Here is a 26,075-nt window from a genome sequence, read left to right on the forward strand (position 1 = left end):
CCCCCCCCCCCCCCCGGAGAGCTGGCCTGCAGCCAGCCACCTCCAAACCACAGACGAAGCTCCTAAAATCACAAATATCTTTTTAGCAAATCCCCACCTATCGTTGTACACAGAGTCATATTTTCTTTCCTCCTAAGATTGCTGTGGGGGGTTTTCACAGAGTGATGGGCTATGGGTTAAAGTGCATGGTTTGATGTTATGCAAGTTTGTTGAAGTGGGCCTCTATCCAGTTGGGACTGGATGTATTGGCAGGGTAAATATAGGTCTTTTAGCTTTCTGCTGGAGTTACGAAACTGTGTGATTGTGGGGCTGTATATAAGGCACTCAGGCACAGCATTCCTGGGTTTCTTACAACTGGGAGCAGCTGGATTTTCTGTAAGATGATCGTCTTCTCTATTAACTTCTCTCTGGACCTACTTCAGCTACCTGAACATGGTCATTTCATGATCATTAACATTTGACAGTGGATTTTATATTAGAAGCTCCATAAAATAATTACTGCAAATATTTAATGGCAAATTATCTAAAGGCAGAATAGCACAAATTTATTAGTTTCCAATTTAACAAATCATGTTTATTGCCATTATTATTAATTAGGACTCCACGTTTTATCATCACTTTATTACTGGGTTATTTAAAGTATAGATCATGTTAATTCATGTTACAGTTATTACTAATAATATTCATGATGATGTTGTTGCTGTGGCTATTATTCTTTTTTTTTGGTGTGGCTAAATATTTGTAAAATAATTTTAGCAAATGTAAAATATGGAGAAAACTATTTATTGGTATTGTTCCATAGTATTATTGCACTTTTTAATAGTTATGTTTTTAGCAGTAGTAGTGGTAGTATTGTATATGTGGAACATTTGTGTACATGATGTTTTTAAAATATTTCTAGACTTACTAAATACGAGCAAGTCATGATGACTGTGCAAGTGTAGTAACCCATAGCAAATAACCCAACTTCATCTCTTAACATAGCTTACTGCCGTAAAAAGTGATCTCATTTGTTATAGGTTAATGAACTTTCCATATCTAATTACTATTACATTCCAAACTTCTCTAAATTGCCCATTTTATATTTCCTTTCTATTACTATATTATATTTTATTATCTACAATTATTATATTTTCATTTTAAAAAGAACATATCTATCTATCTATCTATCTATCTATCTATCTATCTATGTATATAGATATCTATATCTATATCTATATCTGTAGATATAGATATCTATATATCCACATACATATATATACATATATATAAAATTACTTTTAAAAAATTAAAACAGATAGAGGAATTGATAAACGATTTGCTTTATATTTTTCTATATATTTGACAGTTTTTCTAGAGCTGGTCGTGCACTAAAAGATGGACCTCAAAGTCTTTGGGCTCTTTATTGCCCTGTTCTGCGTCTGTTCGGCAGAGAGGGACTGCCGTGTCAGCACCTTCAAAACCATGGAAACTTTTGACAGACAACGGGTATGCCACCTTGTTTTAAATATACCTGTATTGTATGTTTTTTTTGTATGCATTTTTTTCTCTACAACTCTAACAAAGGGTCTATGAGATAAGTGTCTAACTAATTTATTTTTATATTTTCCATTAATATGGGATTGTTATTGTTAGCTTCTGGTGTAACTGGGCTTTTTAAGTTGGCAAATTATCCACAAATAGATAAAGCAGTGCCTATAGCAGTTAAAATTTTAGCCATACCTGCATGGATTTACATATTTACTTTCTTATTTACAAAAATTCCAGAGGCTCCCAAATGTTTAACCGCCTAACTTAATTATGATGCTGCATTTACCCAAGAATACCTGTTTAAAATCCAAAGAGCCCCTAACATCATGTAAAGAAATGAATCCCTTTTGTACTAAAGGGTGCCCCTCTGTTATGGAGATGAGCAATAGGAAGGTGCTCTGTAGTTCAGTAGGGAGGTACTGAGTAACGCTGACAACACTGTTATGGCTCATTTACACTTGCTTCAAAACATGGCTTCGGACACTCTCTGAACGTCAGTCAAAGCTCCTGTCACTAAATAAAATGCTTAACTAACAGTGCTGTTTACACCTTGCGTTTGCTTTGGCTTCGCTTCAAAAATTATACCCAATGTAGCTTTAGTGGGTCTTCAAAGCCTTCATAGAAGTCTAATGCCCTGTACACACGGTCGGATTTTCCGACGGAAAATGTGCGATCGGAGCTTGTCGGAAATTCCAATCGTGTGTGGGCTCCATTGGACTTTTTCTCTTGGAATTTCCGACACACGAGGTTTGAGAGCAGGCTATAAAATTTTCTGACAACAAAATCCAATCAGTTAAATTCCGATCGTGTGTACACAGATCTGACGCACAATGTGCCACGCATGCTCAGAATAAATAAGGAGACGAAAGCTAGTGGCCACTGCCCCGTTTATAGTCCCGACGTACGTGTCTTACGCCACTGCGTTCAGAATGATCGGATTTTCCGACAACTTTGTGCGGCCGTGTGTATGACAGATAAGTTTGAGCCAACAATCCATGGATTTTGTTGTCGGAATGTCTGATCAATGTCCGATCATGTGTACAGGGCATATGGAAAAGTTTGCTTGAAGCGGAAGGGGAAGGAGCTTCCTATGAGAACTTCTTGGCAAAATACGATCAACAGAGTACATATATATAAAATCACATACGAGAGCAGAAATTGCCGAGAAAAAATTGACAAAATCTGGTCAAACTGGATTGACGCCTGTGGCTGAGATCCGTCAGTCCACAATGATACCAACTTCGGAAATGTGTGTATTTGTGGTGGGTGGCCCTGGGCCTTCTCCCCCCCCCCCCTTTTTTCTCTCCCTCCTGCCCCCCCCCCCCCCACTACACTTAATTGCTACTCACCTCCGGGCATTGGGGGGTAACACAGTCATAGGGCCTTGCAAAAGTATTCACCCCCTTGGCATTTTTTGTGTTTTGTTGCCTCACAACCTGGAATTAACATGGATGGTTTGAGGATTTGCATCATATAATTTACAGAACATGCCCACAACTTTGAAGATATTTTTTTTTTTTTATTGTGAAGCAAACAACAAATAGGAAAAAATAACAGAAAAAGTCACCCCTCTAAAGTCAATACTTTGTAGAGCCACCTTTTGTGGCTATCACAGCTCCAAGTTGCTTTGGATAAGTTTCTATGAGCTTGCCACATCTTACCACTGGGATTTTTGCCCATTCCTCCTCGCAAAACTGCTCCGGCTCCTTCAAGTTGGATGGTTTGTGCTTCTGAACAGCAATCTTTAAGTTTGACCACAGATTTTCTATTGGATTGAGGTCTGGGCTTTGACTAGGCCATTCCAACACATTTACATGTTTCCCCTTAAACCACTCAAGTGTTGCTTATCAGTGTGTTTGGGGTCATTGTCCTGCTGAAAGGCGAACCTCTGTCCTAGCCTCAAATCACACACAGAGTGGTACAGGTTTTGCTCAAGAATATCCCTGTATTTAGCACCATCCATCTTTCCCTCAACTCTGACCAGTTTCCCAGTCCTGACTGCTGAAAAACATCCCCACAGCATGATGCTGCCACCACCATGTTTCACTGTGGGGATGGTGTTCTTTGGGTGATGTGATGTGTTGGGTTTTCGCCAGATATAGCGTTTTTCTTTGATGGCCAAAAAGTTACATTTTAGTCTCATCAGACCAGAGCACCTTCCTCCATACATTTTGGGAGTCTCCCACATGCCTTTTCGTAAACTCAAAACGTGCCATTTTGTTTTTTGCTGAAAGTAATGGCTTTCTTCTGGCCACTCTGCCATAAAGCCCAACTCTATGGAGCATACGGCTTATTGTCGTCCTATGTACAGATACTTCAGTCTCTGCTGTGGAATTCTGCAGCTCCTCCAGGGTTACCTTAGGTCTCTGTGCTGCCTCTCTGATTAATGCCCTCCTTGTCTGGTCCGTGAGTTTTGGTGTGCGGCTGTCTCTTGGCAGGTTTGCTGTTGTGCCATATTCTTTCCATTTGGTTATGATAGATTTGATGGTACTCATAGTTTTCATCAAAGATTTGGATATTTTTTTATAATCTAACCCTGACTTGTACTTCTCAACAACATGTCCCTTACTTGTTTGGAGAGTTCCTTGGTCTTCATGGCAGTGTTTGGTTAGTGGTGCCTCTTGCTTAGGTGTTGCAGCCTCTGGGGCCCTTCAAAAAGTTTGTATATGTAATGACAGATCATGTGACACTTAGATTGCACACAGGTGGACATCATTTCACTAATTATGTGACTTCTGAAGGTAATTGATTGCACCAGAGCTTTTTATGACAAAGGGGGTGAATACATGCGCACATGCCAATTATCATTTTTTTATTTCTGAAAAATAGTTTTATGTATGTATTTTTCTAATTGTACTTCGCCAACTTAAACTATTGTGTTCTGATCCATCACATATAATTCAGATTAAAAAAAACATTGAACTAAAGGCTGTAATGTAACAAAATAGGTAAAAAGCCAAGGGGGTGAATACTTTTGCAAGGCACTGTATTTTCTGTGCTCTTAACTGTTACCTTGTTATCTGTTCACAATAAGCGCCTGCTGTGGTGATCTCAATCCTGTGTTAGCAATGCGACTTGCAATGTCAGGCAAGAATTTCACTTGACATACTGTTTATGCTTTGTATGTTTTTTGTATGTGCAATAAACTTTACTGTTAAAAAAAAAAAAAAAAAAAAAAAAAAAGTTTGCTCGAAGCACCGACAGCTTTTGGGAGGCTTTAATTCATATTTAGCTTTGCTTTGTTTTGGAGGTATTGCAGGTAGGAGATATCAACACACACACATGGGGCATCTGCCAAGCTTCATTAAAGCTTCAATAAAAGCTACATTCTTATCCAAAGCATACATTTAAACCCCTTTCACACTGATGCTCTTTTCAGGCACTTTCGCCCTAAAAAAAGCGCCTAAAAAAAGCGCCTGAAAACTTCTTCCCATTAATATCATTGGATGTTTTTACACTGGGGCGGTGCGCTGGCAGGACGGTGAAAAAAGTCCTGCAAGCAGCATCTTTGGAGCCCTTAAAAAAGTGCCTCAAAACAGACCTCTCCATTGAAATGAATGATAAGCGCTTCAAAAGTGCAGCACCGCAAAATGGTTCTTTTGAGTCACATGACCTTAAAAAAAACGCACCGCTAACGCCTCAAAAGCGCCTGACATTTTATAGGCAGTTTTCAAGCGCCTCAGTGTGAATGGGGTCTAAGTATAGAAGGAAAACAATAACACTCAATTTATAGAGCATCCTAGCAAAGTCTGTGGATAATGAACTCAAATGGTCTCATCTCTTCCAGGAGAGAGGGCGGCATGTCCATCTTATAAATCGTTTAACAGCATGTCTATTCCATTTAAATGTGAGAGCTTGCCACCTACTGGTTCCAAGTGGTAGTTGTATAAAATTCATATGCAGTATTTCATATCTGCCTGAATAAATAGAAATACAAAATAAATACCGTAGCAGAACACCCTCAACATCTGAGATAGACGTTTCATGTTTTATTATCTAAGAACACTCAGCAATAAAAAGATGAATTCTAGTAGGTTGAGGTGGATTACTACACTAATTATACATAAATGTAAATATAACCTATTTGGGATAAAATCAAAAGCCACTTTCATGAAGACTAATTCTGGTGTTCCAGTAATATTTCACAGCCAAACCCTTGTCTTGGCTTCACCAAGTATCTGCACTTTACCCAATCCAGCAATCGTTTGTAATACAGAAAAACCTTGGTTTGAGAGTAACTTGTTTTGAGAGCGTTTTGCAAGACAAGCAAAATTTTTTAATAAATTTTGACTTGATATACAAGCGATGTCTTGGTATACAAGTAGCGTCATGTCACAACTGAGTATAATAGAGAAGAGAGGCGCCTCTAAGTGTAGCAATATGGTTACATTTAATGAAGGTACAACATTTAGCAACTCACATGGTTGATGATTAAAACAGACACATCTAATTATGCAGGTATCCGGGGTAAAGCTGTCCACATAGACCGTCCTCCTCACCGCCATCGAAGTAGTCCCTTCCACGCTGCACTCCACGAGCGGTTCAAGGCACGCTTTCAGATCGCTCTACTGCAGGGTAGTCTTCCCGATCACGATTGCAGACTGACAGCAGTGAGAGCCGGCCCAGGACGGTCTATGTGGACAGCTTTACCCCGGATGCCTGCATACTTAGATGTGCCTCTTTTATCATCAACCACGTGAGTTGCTAAATGCTGTACCTTCATTAAATGTAACCATATTGCTACAATTAGAGGCACCTCTCTTCTCTTTTATACTTTGTAGCTCCTGCTGGATTTTGCTTCTAATCCCCTTGTGGATGGACATTTTATAGTTATACAATTTATCACATTGCTGTAATCTTTTTATATGAACTCTAAACTGAAGGAATTATGAATAAATGGTCGTGGAACGAATCATTTGAGTTTCCATTATTTCTTATGGGGAAATTCGCTTCTATATACAAGTGCTTTGGATTACAAGCATGTTTCCGGAAAGAATTATGCTCGCAATCCAAGGTTTTACTGTATTTTATTGCACTATTTCTTGAAATACCATAATAGCGAGAATTATACCAAAAGAATAAACAGGCAAATCTATGGCATTCTATATTCATGTAATTGTATTTTTCCAGTATGCTGGAACCTGGTATGCAGTAGCCAAAAAGGACCCAGAAGGACTTTTCCTTTATGATGACATTGTGGCCCACTTCAATGTTGATGAGGAGGGAAAAATGACAGCCACAGCCAGAGGAAGAGTCTTTTTAATGGGGTAAGATATCGAGATATCGCTCTCCTCTCAAATAACAGCAGCTGCCATTTTACCAGAATTATACCATCAAGAATTTCTGTTTATGTAGGTTTGCCCTTTTCCTTTTATTTTTTGGAACTATTGTTGGGCAGGGCTTGGTGAAAGGGATATGGTCTGTACCAAAAAAGGTCAAATTTCAGACTGGAAATATTATTAAAAAGAACCCCAGGCAACACACATTGGAATTGATTTATTAAAACTGGAGATTGCAAAATATGGGGCAGCTCTGCATAGAAACCAATCAGCTTCCAGGTTTTGTTGTCAAAGCTTAATTGAACCAGCTGAAGTTAGAAGCTGATTGGCTACCATGTACAGCTGCACCTCATTTTGCACTCTCCAGTTTTTAGTAAATAACCCCCACTATGTGTATTGGGTTACCATTTAATCCTGTTGCTGTCAGACCAACTTGTTTCATTTTTTTTTTTTTTGTAAATTCTTTATTTGCAAAGAGGCAAGATAGCTACAGTATACAGACAGCAATAGAACAGGGACAACAATTTTTCAAGTTATATATACATCTCTGTTGATTAATTTTTACTAGACTAGCAATATTGCCTGATAGCGTGTATATTCCTATACAATCTTTTCCTAGCTGTCCAGTCTGCAATTTAAAGAAGTCTATTGTGCCATGTTTAGTATTATGTATTACCTCTTGGTGAATTTTCTTGGCTGAAGTTTCTGTGTTCTTCCTCCCCCTCCCCTCCCTGGGCACCTCAGCATGGGAACAGAGGAACACCAGCGATGAAGAGGAAACATAGAAGGAGAACACAGAAAGCAAAGGAGGAGGGAAATTAGATGGAAAGGGGGGGGGGGGGGAGAGAAAGAGAGGGTGAGAAAGAGGGAGGAAAGGGAAAACAAAAAAAAAAAAAAAAAAAAAAAAAAAAAAAAAAAAAAAAAAAAAAAAAAAAAACACAACACACACACACAACCCCACCCCTCTCCCGCTACATCTACAGTGTCTCTTATTTTCTATTATCTAGGCCACCAGCTCTGCATACTCTTCTGAGTAGAAAAATTGGAGCCAATAATACCACTTTTTAGAAAACTGTTCACCTCGTCCCTGGTCCGTGGCCACGAGGTCTTCCATTTTGTGAATGTTAACTATTTTTTTCAACCATACCGCGATACCCGGGGGCTCTGTCCTCTTCCAGCTCAGGGGGATGCAGCTTTTCGCTGCTGTAACCAGTGCGGGCAGGATTGATTTCCTGTATGCCTTGCTTGGTATTTCATGATGGTGTAATAAGAAGAACTCAGGGGTCCTGGGCAGCTTCCTATCTGTAAACTTCTGTGTGATCCGGTGTACCTCCGACCAGAAAGATGTCAGAAGCCTACAGGACCAGAATATGTGAAGGAGAGTGCCCTCTTCCTCTCCACACCTCCAGCAAATATTCGTGCTCTGAGGAAACATCCGATGTAATCTGTCTGGCGTGTGGTACCAATGTGACAAAACCTTAAAACCTGTCTCCTGTTGGGCCGCACAGATCGAGGTCTTGTAGGTAAAGAGGAGTATTCTTTCTGCCTGTCTCTCATTGAGCTTTATTCCCAGGATTCGTTCCCACTTGGCCAGATAAGAGGGTCTAAATCCCTTGGGGGGCATGATAAGGAGCTGGTAGGATAACGAAATGGCATGGCGCAGCGGCTCCTGCTCCGAACAAATACATTCAAATGCTGTTAGTTCACGTAGGAAAGGTGCCGGTGGGGGCTGAGCTCTAAGAAAATGCGCTAATTGAACTTTTTGCCAAAAAGAAAGGGTCGCCAAGTGGGGGTCCTCCATGATTTCCTCCCTGGTCAACCATTTCCCATTCCCAATGAAGTGACGGAGCTGAGACCTGTTGCTCCCTTTGAGAGCTTGGAATCTGGGTTCGTTTACTCCTGGGCTAAAGGCCGGGTTACCAATTACCGGGGTTAATGGCGAAGGAGCGGACACAATTGAATGATCTCTAAATATTTTTTGAGCCATTCGCCACGTCTCACCCACTGTAGGATGATTCGTTATGCGGGTTGGCAGGTTCTGCTGACACCATGGCAAACCCTCTAGTTCCACCCCCGTCAGACACCTCTCTATTAGAATCCATTGTTTTAGTGTCCCGTGACGACACCAGTCGATTATTCTTGTCAAATGACAAGCTGAGTGATAGAGAGCCACATCTGGAAGTGCCATTCCACCATGCATTTTTGGTAATCGTAGGATTGAATGGGCAAGTCTCGGGGGCTTCCTAGCCCAAATAAACAGGGTCAATTCCCGGTTTGCTGCTCTTAGAAATGCCTTGGGGATCCTGATGGGTAGGGTTTGGAGGTAGTACAGAATACGGGGTATGACATTCATTTTTACTATACTACATCTTCCAAACCAGGAGAAAAAGCCTGTTTGCCATTTCTGCAGGTCTTTTTTAATGTCTCTCAGCATGGGAGGGAAATTAAAAGAGAATACATCTTCCACCTTTTTTGGTAGCCGGATGCCCAAGTATTTAATACATGAATCCGCCCACCTAAAGGGAAAATCCGTTCTCAATAGTTTAGCCAATGAGTCCGGTATAGATACATTTAGGGCTTCTGATTTTTGGAAGTTAACCTTAAAGTTGGATAGTTTGCCGTATTCCCTGAGCTCTGACATCAAGTTAGGTATGGAGACTAGGGGATTAGATATAAAAAAGAGCAGGTCATCCGCGTATGCTGCTATTTTGGGAGTCAAAGAATCCTTTAGATGTATCCCCGATATATTGGGGTTATCTCTCACAACCCGGAGAAAGGGCTCCAGTGCTAAAATAAATATTAAAGGGGATAAGGGACACCCCTGTCTTGTCCCGTTGGCAATAGAAAAGGGGGAGGATAGTAGGCCATTTACTTTCACCTGCGCCGATGGCCCAGAGTATATGGCATGCATCCAGTTCATCATCCTTTGTCCTAATCCTATGTGAGATAGGGTTTCGATCAAGAAGGGCCAGTTCACCCTATCGAACGCTTTTTCGGCGTCGGTAGAGAGAAGCAGCATCGGAATTCCCTTCATGTGTGCCGCATGGATAAGGTTGATTGCTTTCGTGGTGTTGTCCCTCGCCTCTCTGGTGGGCACAAAACCAACCTGATCTAAGTGGATAATGGACGGAATCCACTCCGATAGTCTCATGGACAGAATCTTGGTGAAGATCTTGAGATCCACATTAAGGAGGGATATGGGCCTATAGTTCTGGCAATGTAGCGGGTCCTTTTCCTCCTTAGGTATCACAGAAATGAACGCCCGTAGTGAGTCCTGGGGGAGACTCGCCCCTTCTCCAGCGCCATTAAAAGCCGCAAGAAAGTGCGGTGTTAGGATACCCCCAAATGTCTTATAATATGGCAGCGAGTACCCGTCCGGGCCCGGGGCTTTACCTTTTTGCATGCTGGCGATGGCTCGAGCTACCTCCTCCCCCGTTAGCGGTTCCTCCATAGAAGCTAATGCCTCTTCAGGCAGCTTTGGAAGACCCGATTTCTGAATATACTCTCGTATAGCTTCCTTTTCTCTTAATTTATCCCTAGCTGATGAATGTTGAGGGAGGTTGTATAGAGAGGTATAATACTTGCGGAACTGTTCCGCAATGTCCTCCGTATTATGAACTTTAAGGCCCTGGTCTCCCATGAGCTCAGGGATGAACGTTTGTGCTCTCTGGGTTCTCAAGGCCCTCGCCAGCAGCCTACCACACTTGTTGCTATGCTCATAGAAGGTACGCTTGCATTTCGTGATCACCGCCTTAGCTCTGAACATTGCCAGGGATCTCAATTGATTTCTCAGAGTTGTGAGCTCCAAAAGTGTTTGGGGTGCAAGGGATTGTTTGTGTATGGATTCACGTTCCCTGATTTTATCTAAGAGGTCAAGAATTTGCTGAGACCTTTCCTTCTTAAGGCGGGAACCTATTTTTATTAGAATCCCTCTAATAGTGCACTTATGTGCCTCCCAGATCATCTGGGGAGTACAGTCCGGGCTCACATTATCCACAAAAAAGTTTCTAAGTTCCCTAGCCACTTCCTCTACCACTGCAGGGTCTTGAAGTAGTGAGTCGTTAAGCTTCCATTGCCATTGTTTCGGTACATGTGGTAAAAGGTCTATGTCAACAAAGACTGGAGCATGGTCCGAGAAAGTGATGGACCCTATGGAGGCCGAACGTACTCTAGATAGCATGGATTGGGGTAACATAAAAAGATCGATTCTCGTATAGGAATCGTGAGGGTGAGAATAGAAGGTGTAGTCCCTCTGTGTAGGACTCAGCACCCTCCATACATCCACCAGGTGGAAGGCGTGAAAGTTCCTCTTTAGGCGCTTGAGTGCTGCATAGGAAATTTGGGAGGTTTGCCTAGACGCATCTAGATATGGATCCATAGTAAAATTTAGGTCTCCCCCCAGGATCACGTCCCCCTCTGCAAAGTCTTGTAATTTCGTCAGAACAGACTCAAGGAGTCTGATCTGACCGGTGTTGGGGAGGTACAAGTTCACCAGAGTCACCACGGAGCTGCCCAGGGTTCCCTTTACTAGCAGTGCCCGTCCCTCATTATCAGTCCACTGGTCCTTCAGTGTCCATGGTGTTGTGGCACGTATTAAAATGCTCACCCCCTTTGATTTAGATTCAGACGAGCACCCATGGTACGCAGTTGGGAAAAAACGATCTTGAAGTTTTGGTATTGCATCTGCTCGAAAATGGGTTTCTTGTAAAAAGCAAATATGAGCCTTTGCATGTTTCAGATTAGCCAAGACGGTAGTTCTTTTCTCAGGGGTATTAAGGCCCTTGACGTTGATAGTCATTAATCTGACAATATCCCTGGGGTCCATGATGTAGGCTAGGCTTAGGAGAGAGATAAAAAAAAAAAAAAAAAAAAAAAAAAAAAAAAAAAAAAAAAAAAAAAAAAAAAAAAAAGGGGGGGGGGGGAAGAGGGAAAGAAGAAGTGGAGGGAGGGGTCAAAAAGGTAATTAGAGAGAAGAAAGAACTCAGAAAAGTAGAGGGCGGGTCACTGGCGTGTCCGTGCACCCAAGAGAGAGGGATAAAAACTAAGACGCTTAAAGCGTGTGGGAGACTTAGTCTCAAAGCACCCTTGGGACTACCAAACTAAGTCCCAGAGGGGTGTTATCCTAATTGGGGTAGTGGCTGAACACAACAGAGGTCAGGAGCTCCCCAGCCAGACCCATGTTAAACGAAACATATATAAAGCAAATAAACGGTTATAAACCATTGTACAATCAAAGGGAGCTTAAAACAGGATATCCAATAGTTCTGCAGAAAAATATAAATTGAAGAGCCTAGCCCGTTAGGAGGCCTTACATCGCCCGACCCACAGGCCTTTCTATATCCGGACCCCATTAATCTAAAATCGCACCTATAGTATGCTGTCATGTTTGTTCAGCATCCCAGGTGTGGGTCGGGCGAGGATCAGAGCCTTTAGAACACCAATGAGGCACAACTCTTCGGCATAACAATAACAGTGTCAACTACATGCCTGTCCATGTTATATATAGCATTATGTCCGCATTAACCCCAAAACCTCACAGCATTGATCACATCACTAACTCCGCTAGAGGCCCCGATCATCTTCCCCCTTGACCCGAGAACGTGTTTGGGCCCCTTACATCTCCTCCCCCGATTCCCCCCCCTTCAAACACTAGATGATTGCTGCAGTTCTATCACTAGGGTACTTATTGATGGACGATGTCCCGTGAGATCCGAGAACTCCATAATAGGACATTAAGATAGACTACGTTCCATGGTGGCATAGATCCATCTAATTCTTTGCTGTGTATACCCCAGTTCTGCAGGCTGTGACTATCCGTTGGATGGTGTGGGTCAGGGGGGGTCATCCGTATTCTGTTCTAGGACAGGGGGAGAGAAAAAGAAAAAAAAAAAAAATTGTCCTTATATGGCCCCTACTTGGCCCCCTGGAGCAGGTGGGGAGCTCAGCCCATTCATCCTCGTAGCCTTTGGGCCTTAAAGAACTGTTCATACTGTGAAGCGGTTGAGGGGATATCTCTGGACACTCAGCAGAACCACCCAGGGTACTAAACAAAATAACAACAGAAACGGAAATAGAGGCGAGAGGAGAAATCGGTGGGGGACCAGAACCGTCATAACAAGGGCAGCCAATAATGCTGAAAACATGTTAAGATCCCCCGGATATTCATCTCATGGTACATGTCACTTACATTGAGGGTGAGCTCGCGTCTTAAAGTTCCGGTTCTCCTCTACCTATCGGCGTGGGTTCCCGTTGTCTGCGTCTGGTTGACCTGCGAGGGAGGCTCACCTGATTGCTCTGCGGAGCCGGGCGTGATTCCCTGCCTGGGAGAGGCCCCAACCAGTCTCTCAGCGCCACCGGTTCCATCCCTAGAAAGGAGAAAAGTTCTGGGAGCTCAGCGTGTCTGCGTAGTAAGAACGATTCACTGCCCTTACGAATGGTTAGTTGAAGAGGGAATCCCCATCTGTAAGTTATCTCAGCACGGCATAATCGCTCCAGCAGCGGCTTCAACATAGCTCTCCTCAGAAGGGTTGCACGAGACACGTCCGGATAAACAGAGATGTGCGCCCCATCAAAGTCCACTGGGCCCTTGGTGCGTGCTGCACGCATGATCTGCTCCTTATGGCTGTATCTGTGCACGCGGCATATAACATCCCGGGGCCGTTCAGCGTCATTGTGTTTAGGGCCAAGGGCCCTGTGTACCCTATCAAATTCTAGCGTGGTTGGCATGTCCCCATCCAAGATAGTACGTATCAGCTCCTTTACTGTCGCCAAGAGATCCTCCGGGCCGGTAGCTTCTGGAATGCCTCTGAACCGAATGTTCTGACGGCGGCTACGGTTCTCTAGGTCCTCGGTGTGCAGTTGCACTTCAGCAAGCTGTTCTTGGTAGTGCTGCTGTGTTCTCTCCAGCTGCGCCACTCGGGTTTCTATTGCCCCCACCGAGGCCTCCTCTCTGGTTAACCGCTCGTCGATCTCCCGGACCTCCGTACGGACCTCCTGCAAGTCTCGGCGGTGCTGTTCCTCCATTCTGAGGACAAGTGCTTCCATGTCCGCCTTAGTAGGGAGGGCTTCCAGATCTGCTTTAGTAGGTAGGGCCCGAAGCAGTTCTCTGATGTCGGAATCATCTCTGGTAATGTGTTCAGTGTGATTTGTTACCGACTGGCTGCTCCCTATGGAGTTTAGTAAGGTCGGGGTCCCTGTCACAGACTGTGATCCCGGATACTGTGAGTTCGCCATACTGTCTGAGGACGAAGAGGTTGTACAGGCCGCGCCTCGTGTGAGTTCAGTACGGGCCTCCGGACCGGCTCCGTGCCTTTCCCTCAGATAACGGTCGATTTGGGCTGCCGGATTCGGCTTGGAGGTACCCTTGTGTTTTCCTGTCTTGCGATAGCTCATGACCGGGTGTAAAAGTGCTGGTTTATCGGCATAGCAGCCTCGATTGCTGGGTCCGGGTGCGGGAGCTCAAGCACCAAGCGACTTCACCCCGCCATGTCCAGGCCACGCCCCTCTTGTTTCATTTTTTACACAGATACTGATTGATACTTAAATCCCCTAAAACATGACATATAAGAAAGCTGAGAATCTGTAAAAAAAAACAAATATGGTAGATATTTTTTATGTTGCATGCCATTTGCAGAACTGACACAGCAGGAATGGAACTTGAGGTTTATGGCAACATTACTGCAGGTATTGCCACAGGGCACCCGGGTCAAATAAGCTCAAAGGCAGGATTAACCATGTCTGGTTTTGTTGCTTAGTCTTCAGCATTTGACATTGAAGGCTTATTTTACACAGGTAAAACGGTTGTCAAACTGACACCTGTTTATCTCCAGTTATGGCAGCGGAATACCAGTTTGCGAAGAACCAAATGGTACAACAGAGATCAGACTGGAGAGGAAGAAACAGCACAAGGAGCCAATCGGTTGTGCTGCAGTGTTTATATGCTAACAAGGGGCATGCTGAAAGGAGGAGAGAACAGAGAGATTAGCTCATTGGTCTACTGCTTCTACTTCACTGTTCATTCAAAGGTTGAGGGTGGGGAGGAGACCTGTAAGACCCCACACACACTATTGGATGTTCTGCAGATTTTTGTCTTCAGATTTACCAATAGCATGTAGTGCAAGGGCCAGTCTGATTGCATACAAATTAAACTCTATGCCCTGTACACATGATCAGATTATTGGACTAATTTTCATCAGTTTTTTTGTTGCATGCTAGTCTCAAATTGAAAGTAAAGAGGTTGCCCACCATCAGAAAATTTTCTGACAACAGAATTCAACGTCAGAAGTGACATAATGTGTTAACATGTTTTGTATGTGTTCTTTCATTTCTGAGCATGCCTAGCTCTTCAGATTTTTTGGGGGGGCTAAAACCATACAAATGAACAGAAAATCGGACGTTGTGGTCACATCAGACAAAAATTTTGGAGCCTGCACATCCAGTTTTTATCTGACGAAAATTTGTAATTGGCTGTCAAAAGCAGCATACTAACGATCAGAAAATCGGCAGATCGTTCATCGGACGAAATTTAACTTCAAATTTTCTGATCGTGTATACAGGCCTTTAAGGTTTGATCTCATATTATATAGTTTGGTAAATCTGAAGACAAAAAAACTGCAGAAAATTAAAAAGTGTGTATGGGACCTTAGTATTACGTACACACAATCAGATTTTCCGACGGGAAATGTGTGATGACAGGCTGTTGGCGGAAAATCCGATCATTTGTACGCTCCATCGGACAATTGTTGTCGGATTTTCCGTGGATAAATGTTGGATGGCAGGTTTTAAAGTTTTCCGTGGACAAATGTCTGTTGTCAGATTTTCCGAGCGTGTGTACACAAGTCCGTCGGACAAAAGTCCAAAGTACAAACATGAATGCTCGGAAGCAAGGACGAGCCAGAAGCGGTCGGTCTTGTAAACTAGCGTTTGTAATGGAGAATTAACATTCGTAATGAGGCAAATTATGAAATCTAGACATACAGCGCACAATTATCTTCTTATATCAAGAATAATATTATTATGGGTTTTTTTGGGCAAGTTATCACAACACCATTATCCCGTAGTGTTTAAGATCAAAGATACAAATATGTTGATGTTACTTGTGAAATTTACATATTATTTTTTTAAATATAACTGCCTACTCCCAAACTGTCATTTGAAGTAAAACACATAGCCAAGTATTATTCTCCACAATTTTTTTTATTGTGCATTAAAAAAAGAAAACAAATAAAATTAGACATGCTATCTGCCAATAGAACTTAACCAAAAAGTGCATTCTATGCATCCAAAAATATAACAAATCAAATCATTATTCAACCAAAAAAATAATGTCAAAGCAATAACTCCAAGGCCAATAATAAATAACATGTTATCTCCTCCGATTCCGCAACGTCTGGTTGATGAACAGCCGCTCATAAACTAACTGAAAAGCGCGAAATGAAAAGCGCGAATCAACAAACACAAAATTAGCAGAAGGTGCCCAAAGAAGGTGGCACTAAAGAGCTGAAAAACCACATAGTACATCACTACGTTCGTGATTGTTGGCCAACAATTGTGTGCAGTGTGTATGCAAGACAAGTTTGGGCCAACGCCCTTCGGACAAAAGTCCACGGTTTTGTTGGCCAACAATCCGATCGTGTGTACGAGACTTTACTGCAACAGAGAAAAATTTAGATCCCTGGCTTTAGCAGATAGGGCTGTGCTTTGTGGAAAGGCTGTGTAAAGGCCCATACACACAATCTGACTTTTTGACAACAAACATGCAAATTACCTGTTTTAAGGCAACAGCCGGCCGTGTGTACGCTCCATCGGACAAACTTTTTCATCGGACAAATGTTGGCTGTGCGAACAGACAAACTTTCCTGCAACAAAAGTCCTACGTCGGTTAGTCAGATCTTGTGTACACAAATCCATCAGACTTTAGTCTAAAGTACAAACACGCATGCTCAGAACCAATGCAAAAGATCAGACAACAATACAGAAGTTGTCCAAAGGGTGGCGTTAATGAGCAAAAAAACCACGTGATTTGGTGAAAGTTGGCTGAAAAAGTCCTGCCGTGTTTATGCATACCAAGTTCACGGCCAACGTCCTTTGGACAGAAATCCACGGAAAAGTTTGTTTGAAGTCCGATCATGTGTACGAGGCTTAACTCTTATTCAGATTCAGAATACTTTATTAATCCCAAAGGGAAATTATGAATTATTATTATTAGGAGTGAACAGAAATACAAATCCTTTGGCAGGTAAAACAGCTTGCATATAAGGTATTTAATTCATGGCTATATTTATTTGGTTGCCTGGAGTTCAGGTTTAGTGGTAGAACTTTAGATATACTTGTGCTTTGTTTGTAGCACTATTGAAGTATGCGCTGATATGGTGGGAGTCTTCCAGGACACAGATGAGCCTTCCAAATTCGTTATGAAGTACTATGGACTGGCATCCTATCTTGAAAAAGGAGGTAAGCAAAACACAGTAAAAAAATCATTGTAGTCTGGGTGTAGCAAAACTGGCTAAAAATAACTCAATATTTCCTGAAGTTTGCATGTTCTCCTGTGCCTGCATGGTATTTTGCACTTCCGCCCAGCATCACTAGGGTCATCAGTTAGAATCCCAACCATGGCACTACCTGCCTGGAGTTTGCATGTTCTCCCTGTGCCTTCATAGGTTTCCTCCGGGTACTCGGGTTTCCTCCCACACTCCAAAGACATGCTGGTAGGTTACTTGTTTCCTGTCTAAATTGGCCCCTGTATGTATATGTATGAATGTGAGTTAGGAACCTTGGATTGTAAGCTCCTTGAGGGCAAGGACTGATGTAAATGTACAATATAGATGTGAAGTGCTGCGTAAATTGACAGTGCTATATAAGTACCTGTAATAAACAAATACATTTCTGAACCTGGGGTAAAAATGTCCATTAACACCCTTTGGGCCGCCCTTCAACTGGGTCTTAACGCTGCAAGGCAGGACGGACTTCCCGATCACGTGATTGCTGTGAAAGTGGTAACATGATCGTAAGCCTGTCCCACGGCTCCCAATCACAAACAGAAAGCTGGTCGTGTATGTGGCAGCTCAGTCGCTGGGTTAGGAGTGCGCAGGAAGGAAGCTCTCATTATTATTATTATTATACAGGATTTATATAGCGCCAACAGTTTACACAGCGCCTTATACTCGCCCAACATGGACGCAAATGTGCAGGGTATGGTTGTTAAGGTGCCCATACAGTCCTTGGAATTCATAAAGACTGGCACAGACAGGTTTTGCTACAGTGTCCTGCATGTATTTTAAGCCCCGGTTCACACAGGGGCGGCACGACTTGCAGGTCGCCTCACCGAGGCGACCTGCACACGACTGCCACGGCGACTTGCAAAACGACTTCTGTATAGAAGTCTATGCAAGTCGCCCCCAAAGTAGTACAGGAACCTTTTTCTAAGTCGGAGCGACTTGCGTCACTCCTATTAGAACAGTTCCATTGTACAGAACAGGAGGCGACTTGTCAGGCGGCTAGGTCGCCTGACAAGTCGCCCCTGTGTGAACCGGCACTAAACGTGTGCCAAATTCATGTACCTGTCTAGAACTTGTACTTGAATTTGGTGCACACTGCTCCACTTTTAGAATGCATGCGAGACATCTTCATAAAACCTGTCTTTGTATGCCAAAAGAATGTTGGCTTTAATTAGCTCCACTTTCATAAGATATAAACTGTCGAATTTTATTTTGAATTTGCGCATATGTTTAAGTTGAGCAAATTAGAATTACCTAAATTTGGGGCATGATTCACTGTCATAACGAAAACTGTTTCAAATGTTTTTTGAATTAAGTGCAACTTGCAACTTGTTGTAAACCCGAACACACCACTTTTACCTAAAGGTAATCCTACAATAAGGGTTACCTGTAGGTACCGTGAATATCTCCTAAACTTGCACCGTTTAGGAGATATTCACTGTATCAGCATGTGCCGTCATCTGCACATGCGCACTGAAGAAACGGCTCGCTCGTGCCGTTTCTTCAGCTGTGCCGATACCAGAGTCTGCGATACCCGGAAATAACTCCGCGCGACATGTCGCCAGCCACAGCGGCGTTCCGGGACCGCTGCAGGGGCTTCGATCTAAGGTAAGTATTTCATAATGAGCTAGTATGCTATGCATACTAGCTCATTATGCATACCTCCCAACTTTTTGAAAAGATGGGAATGAGGGACACCTATCGGCAAAAGTATGCAGGCATAGGACACACCCCTTACCACGCCCCCTTAAAGGATAATTGTACAAAAAAACAAGATTGCTTAAACCCACAAGTGCTTTTTTAACCACTACTATTCCTTTATATTGGCTTTTGGAATTTACAAATTCAGCAATTTAGAAATCAGATGAAAGGTTTAGTACTGGAAAACACTTTTTGATAGATAATTTTATATACATCTATATAGATCAGACCAAAATGAGGGACAAATGAGGAGGAATGAGGGACAGAGGGACATTGCTCCAAATCAGGGACAGTCCCTCAAAATCAGGGACAGTTGGGAGCTATGCATTATGCCTATGTCTTGTGGGTTTTTTTTTTTTTTTTTCGTGGGTTTACAACCACTTTAACAAGAGCAATTGACTCCAGAAAAGCAGAGCAGCAGCTTTGTTGAGCATGCCTTATGTGGTAGGCAAGAGGTAAACCATTCAGTGCCGAGATCCAAACCATAGCAATTTTCTTATTCAATTTACTTCAGCTTTACATTAAACTATGTAGTGCAAGGGCCTGCCTGATTACACACAAATTGAAAGTGTTTAGGTTTGATCTCATATTATATCGTTTTGGTCAACTTAAATTAGGAGTAAACCACTGGGTGATTATTTTTTTTAGACCTAAAATGTAAAGACATAATGTGCTAGTATGCATCGCATACTAGCACATTATGTGAAACTTACCTAAAAACAAAGCATTCCAGCAATGCACTGTCACCGCTGGAGGCAGCTTCCATCTTCACCCGTTCTTCCTTCCGGGTTCGCGGACTCCGGCTGTGTGAGTGCCCAGAGCTGCGATGATGTCACTCCCGAGCATGCGCGGGGGAGCCCCTGTTTATGGCACAGGACTCTGGAGGAACGCATGCGCCGGTGATGTCATCAGCTGCATATACAGTAAATATCTCCTAAATGGTGCAGGTTTATGAGGTATATACAGTGCCTATAGGTAAGCCTTATTATAGGGTTACCTATAGGTACAAGTCAGAGATTACGTTATTCTCCTGTACCCCAGTGATCAGACTGCAACATTGTAACTATGTAGCAAGTCAGGTGAGAGGCAGCGGTGGGAGGCTAATCTGTGTCAGACATTTATGAATACAGTACTTTAAAATCTGAGCAGGCAGCAGAATTGACATGATTGTGTTAGCATTGCGTGTAAAAATTAACCTGTGAATCCTATTTGTTCTATGTGCAGTTGATAATCACTGGGTGGTAGACACGGATTACGATAACTATGCCATCGTCTACTCATGTCGCGAGATGGGTGACAACGGAGATTGTTTGGATGATTACTCCTTTATCTTCTCTCGAAATCAAAATGGACTTACTCCAGAGGCACAGAGAATTGTCAGAAGAAGGCAGTCTGAATTGTGCTTGGACAGAAAATACAGAATTGTCCCTCAAAATGGTAAGAATAATTTAACCACCAATATATTAAAAAAAAAAAAAGACCTTTTAATCAGGTAATATAAAATATATATACGGTATATGGATATTTTGTATTCATGATTTCTAGCCATAAGATGGAGCCCCGTGCTCCTTTTAATTGTTAACCAGGCTAATCTTAACTGTTTTGCTGAGCAAAAAACAACTGCTACTTCATGGCCTTTTAGCTAAGATCAAGTATAGTATATGTTGTTATCAGAGCCTTATTATCCTCTATGTCTATGAGAAAAATAGCATTTACTAGTACCAATATTTCCTGGTATAAGGTGCACTGTGGGTATCTTTTCCCCCGGGTTGATTTTTACTTGGCACACTAGGCCAGAGCTTATGTAGCTCACTCAGTACCTCCTGGAAAGGATAGGTCTACCTGGTCTTGCCAGGGGCCAGGGAGAAAGAGCCTGCAATTCTTGTGCCCCAAGCAGGCAACCCAAATTCACATTAATGGTGGGAAGTTCACTGTGCTTTCAGTAAGGCTCTATGGTAATGGCACATTCACACTGAAGATGAGAAATTCTTTGTGTTCTTAGTATGGCACCATATTCATGGCACATTCACAATGCGGATGCAAAGCTTACTGGGCTTTCAGTATTTAGGCATGGCACATTCACAGTGAAGATGAGAAGCTGGCTGTGCTTTTAGTATGGCACTATGTTCATGGCACATTCATATTGAAGATGAGAAGCTCATTGTGTTCTATGTATGACACTATGGTCATGGCACCTTCACAAGCTTCTTTATACACCCGCCCCCAGGACTGGGCCTTTTGACCAAGAGTAGAGGAATCTGTATACCATTCCAGAAGGCCACCTTTTGTCTTGCACATTGACCCCCATTCCACCTATTTTGCATTCCTCGTCACTTTTTGCTCACTGACTGTAGAGTGTCGGTTTTTGAGCATACCCTGAAAACTGAGGGGGAACATGCAAGGCCTTTTGGTAGGGTCCTCCACTGCCCTAGGGCCAACTCAATGCTATTTCCCTGCCCATGCCTATTGCCTAGTACTAGGTTAGACTGGCTTTGGCTGGCCCCTTGAAGGAATGGGATCTACCTGGCTTTGGCTAGGTGGACATAGAGTGTATTTTTTTACCCATGTAAAGAGCCTTGCAAACCAGCAGATTGGACAAATAATACACCTTGTGCACTGTTTTGTTTTTATTTACCCCGAGCCACACTCGGGATTACCGCCAGGGAGGTTAACCAATTAAAGACCATCCGCCGCAGTTGTATTGCGGCAGGTTTGCTCTCCTGGGCGAATTGGAATCATGATACATCGGCTGCTTTAAGACCACTATTTTTTCTTTATTTGCTATTTTTGTTTCCCCACAAAAGTGGAGTTACACTTTAATATTTACCAAAAAACATTCTTAAATCTGAAAGTGATGCTAAACTTGGTTTAAATTAAAAAAAAAAAAAAAAAGATTCAAGTGTCTATTCTTAATTCAATAATAAGGTTGTCTTTTAGTGTCACTTTATGAATAAAGCATCAACAGGCGTCTGAGCTGAGGAAACTTATTTAATAGTATGAATGTATTACCACCAATTATCAAACATTCGTGATTCCATTTTATTTTTTGTGAATATTGATATCAATTTTTAAATGGCAGCTGGCGCCACAGATTTTTTTTTTTAACCACTTCAATACCAGACACTTTCGCCCCTTCCTGCCCAGGCCAATTTTTAGCTTTCAGCGCTGTCGCACTTTGAATGACAATTGTGCGGTCATGCTACACTGTACCCAAACAAATTTTTTATAATTTTGTTCCCACAAATAGAGCTTTCTTCTGGTGGTATTTGATCACTGATGGCATTTTTATTTTTTGCGCAACAAATAAAAAAATTTTTGTAAATAAATAAGTTTTTTCCTTCACTGATGGGGCACTGATAAGGTGGCACCAATGAGCACTGAGGTGGCACCAATGAGTTGGCACTGATGAGGTGGCACTGATAGGCCCTGATAGGCGGCACTGATTGGTACGGGTGGGCACTGATTGGCACTGATGGATACTTATAGATGGCACTGCTGGGCATCACTGATGAGGAGACATCTGGCAGGCACTGACTGGCAAGATGTGTGGGCACTGATTGGCATTATTTAGGCACTTACTGGCATCCCTGGCGGTCTAGGGTGGCATCCCTGGTCATCCATCTGTTGTGGGCATCCCTGGTGGTGTCTCTGGTGGTCCAGTGTGGGCATCCGCAGGGAGGCTGTGCTGATAAACAATCAGCACAGACCCCCCCCCCGGTCAGGAGAGCTGCTGATCGGCTCTCCTCTACTCGTGTCTGTCAGATACGAGTGAGGAAAAGCTGATTGATGTCTCTTCCTGTTTACATCGTGATCAGCTGTGATTGGACATGGCTGATCACGTGGTAAAGAGCCGTCAGAGGCTCTTTAACGTGTAGCGGTGTGTCAGACTGACCGCACCACCGATCGCGGCGTCTGTATCCTGCTGGACATCATATGACGCCCAGTCAGGATAACAACCACCGCCCAGCCGTCATTCTGCTATAGGCCAGGCGGGAAGTGGTTAAAGGAGAAGAGCAGTCAAAATGTTCAGCTGAACTTGCACGATTTCAAACCAGCAATGTAGTCCCACTTCGGGGGCGATTTGACAGACATCTGTGCGGGTTCCTGCACAGATGTGTATTCTAATCGCCCCCAAAGACACCAAAAGTAGTACAGGAACTGCTTTTGGGAATCGATGCGGCGCCGCACTGAATCAGATTGTGCCGTTGCCGGCAATAGCGTGTCAAAGCGGCCCAATGTGAACATGGGCTAAATCTTTAAGAGCCAGTTCACACCACATGCAGTCCAGTGCCTTTTTTTCTGCATCAAAAACGCATGGAAAGTAGGTTAGATGGTTTTCAATGGCATAGTTCACACTAGTGCTTGCAGTTCCAGTGCGTTCCAGTTCCAGAAAAAAAAATAGAACATGCTACATTTTTCCTGCACTTGACTGTACTGGAACACTGTAAAACACATCAAAAATTCACTGGAAGGCACCAAAATGCAAAAAAAAAAAAACCACACTGGAACACATATGTCCTTATTTAAGGTTAAGGCTGGGTTCACATCTAAGCCGGATGTGGCTTGCAGCAGGGGGTCCGGTGCGTCCCTGTTCTCCGTTTCAGGGACGAATCAGAGCCAAATTTTTGCCTGAATTCGGCCCTGAAACTCCTGTGCAATGCGCTCTGCAGCCTCAAGGGAGGTGTGTGAACCGGCTGCATTGAGAGACGATCACAATCTCCTGTCATGCGAATTGGATGCGGAGAACCCCACATCCAAGTCGCACTAGTGTGAACCTAGCCTATGAAATAAGAGGGAGGGAAAAAAGCACTGGAACACATCAAAAACACGAATGCAGAAAAGCATCTGGAACGCTTTTGAACTGCGTTTTTATGGTGTGAACTGGCCCTAAAGGTTTTAGGAGTCAGTAACCCTTTTATATACAGTGCATTCATAAAGAATTCACACCCCCCTCCACTTTTTTCTATTCTGTTATGTTGTATAGTTATGATACTACAGTTGTTTAAATTCATTTTTTTTCTCATCACATTCCCTACACTCAGAACCCCATAATCATACCTCCCAACATTTTGAGATGGGAATGAGGGACATCTACTAACAAATGTATGTAGGCATTGGACACGCCCCCTGCCACACCCCCTTAAAGGAGAATTAACAAAAAAAAAGGTTAATTAACCACTTGCCACCCACCATATATCAAAATGACAGCGGCAAAGTGGTTTCAATATCCTGACCGGACGTCATATGATGCCTTCAGGGTAGGGGGCGCTCATTGCGGCGATCATTGTTCCGGTGTGTCAGACTGACACAGACTGACTCCAATCTAGGTAAAGAGCCTCTGGCAGGGACTCTTCACCATGTGATCAGCCGTGTCCAAGAGCCGATCGACTGCTCCTCTGACAGGGGGGGTCTTTGCTGATCGATTATCAGCGCAGCCTCCCCGAGGATGCCCACACTGGACCACCAGGGATGCCACCAGACCACCAGGGATGTCACCACCAGGTATGCCACCCTAGACGACCAGGGATGCCAATCAGTGCTCACAATGGATGCCAATCAGTGCCCACAATGGCCATCACTGATTGGCATCCAACAGTACAATACATTAAGTACATCAGTGCCACCTATCAGTGCCCATTCATGCCGCCTATCAGTGCCCCATCAGTGCTGCATATTAGTGCCCATCATCAGTGCCCATTGGTGCCACCTCATCGGTGCCCATCAGTGCCCCTTATCAGTGCCATCAGTGCAGCCCCTTCAGTGCTCATCAGTGAAGGAGAAAGCTTACTTATTTACAAAGATTTGTATCTGAAACAAAAAAAAACATTTTTTTTTTCAAAATTTTCTGTCTTTTTTTTATTTGTTTAGCAGAAAATAAAAATCCCAGAGGTGATCAAATACCACCAAAAGAAATCTCTATTTGTGGGAACAAAATGATAAAAATTTAGTTTGTGTACAGTGTAGCATGACCGCGTCATGTCATTCAAAAGTGCGACAGCGCTGAAAGCTGAAAATTGATCTGGGCAGGAAGGTGTATAAGTGCCCTGTATTGAAGTGGTTAAATCCACAAGGACTTTTTTTTACCACTACTATTCCTTTATATTGGCTTTTAAAATGTACAAACAGCGATTTAGAATTTGGATGAAAGATTTAGCACTGGGAAACACCCTTTGAAAGATAAAAAGTGCATTTTATATACATCTATATAGATCAGACCAAAATGAGGGACAAATGAGGAGCAATGAGGGACAGAGAGACATTGCTCCAAATCAGGGACAGTCCCTCAAAATCAGGGACAGTTGGGAGCTATGCCATAATGACAAAGGCATTTCTACTACTTGCTCCTGAAAGGCAATCCGCCACAGATCCCTTTTCAGGAGGCAGTAGACACTGCTGCCATTGTGAGAGATACCTTACAAACATTCACCAAAAATAACATCAGTCGTCAGCCATCTGCCAAACACATAAAGAACCTGCCTACTGTATGTTTTGTGGTTAACCTGCTTGTCTTGTCTAATTCCAGGTGTCTGCAATAACAGCTGGTGATTTCCCATCTACAAGAAGAAAGTCACTATAACATCTTATTATGAAACTTTAATAGACCTCGGATCTGAGGCACCCAATGGATGATTTATAGCACCAATGTACATATTTTATACAATGTTTAATTGTATAATGTTTATAACATTTCAGAAAGAAATCTGTTGGCACCTTTCATTATGTCTATGATTTAGGGTTCCAGGTATGAAGCAATAAATATACACATACATTCTAAAACCACACGATTTATTCATTCCTTTATGGTCCAGCATTTTATTCATTGGTGCACTTTAAAATGACCTGAAATCTTAATCTTTGATGACTGAATAGGAAATGTTCTTTCGTACAGTAGGTGGGGCATTATATAACATTTCATAGGCAGCTTAAAGATTTTCAAGCAACCGATGGAAATGACTGCAAATCCCATCCTGCAAACACATACCTCCCAACTTTGAGATGGGAATAAGGGACATCTATCAGCAAATATATGCAGGCATAGGACACACCCCTTGCCACGCCCCCTTAAAGG

At 42.9% G+C, this 26,075-nt stretch overlaps 1 protein-coding gene across 1 annotated transcript; it reads left to right on the forward strand.

Moving 5' to 3' along the window:
* Window positions 1-219: 219 nt before the first annotated feature.
* On the forward strand, window positions 220-25,783 carry RBP4 (retinol binding protein 4). The gene is made up of 6 exons (XM_073596028.1): window positions 220-375; window positions 1,349-1,488; window positions 6,661-6,797; window positions 17,155-17,261; window positions 20,231-20,443; window positions 25,530-25,783. The coding sequence occupies exons 2-6, from the start codon at window positions 1,378-1,380 to the stop codon at window positions 25,550-25,552; spliced, it is 591 nt and encodes a 196-aa protein (XP_073452129.1). The 5' UTR covers window positions 220-375; window positions 1,349-1,377; the 3' UTR covers window positions 25,553-25,783.
* The last annotated feature ends 292 nt before the right edge of the window (window positions 25,784-26,075 follow it).

Source organism: Aquarana catesbeiana, linkage group LG08, assembly GCF_042186555.1.
Source record: "Aquarana catesbeiana isolate 2022-GZ linkage group LG08, ASM4218655v1, whole genome shotgun sequence".
Taxonomy (NCBI): Eukaryota; Metazoa; Chordata; class Amphibia; order Anura; family Ranidae; genus Aquarana; species Aquarana catesbeiana.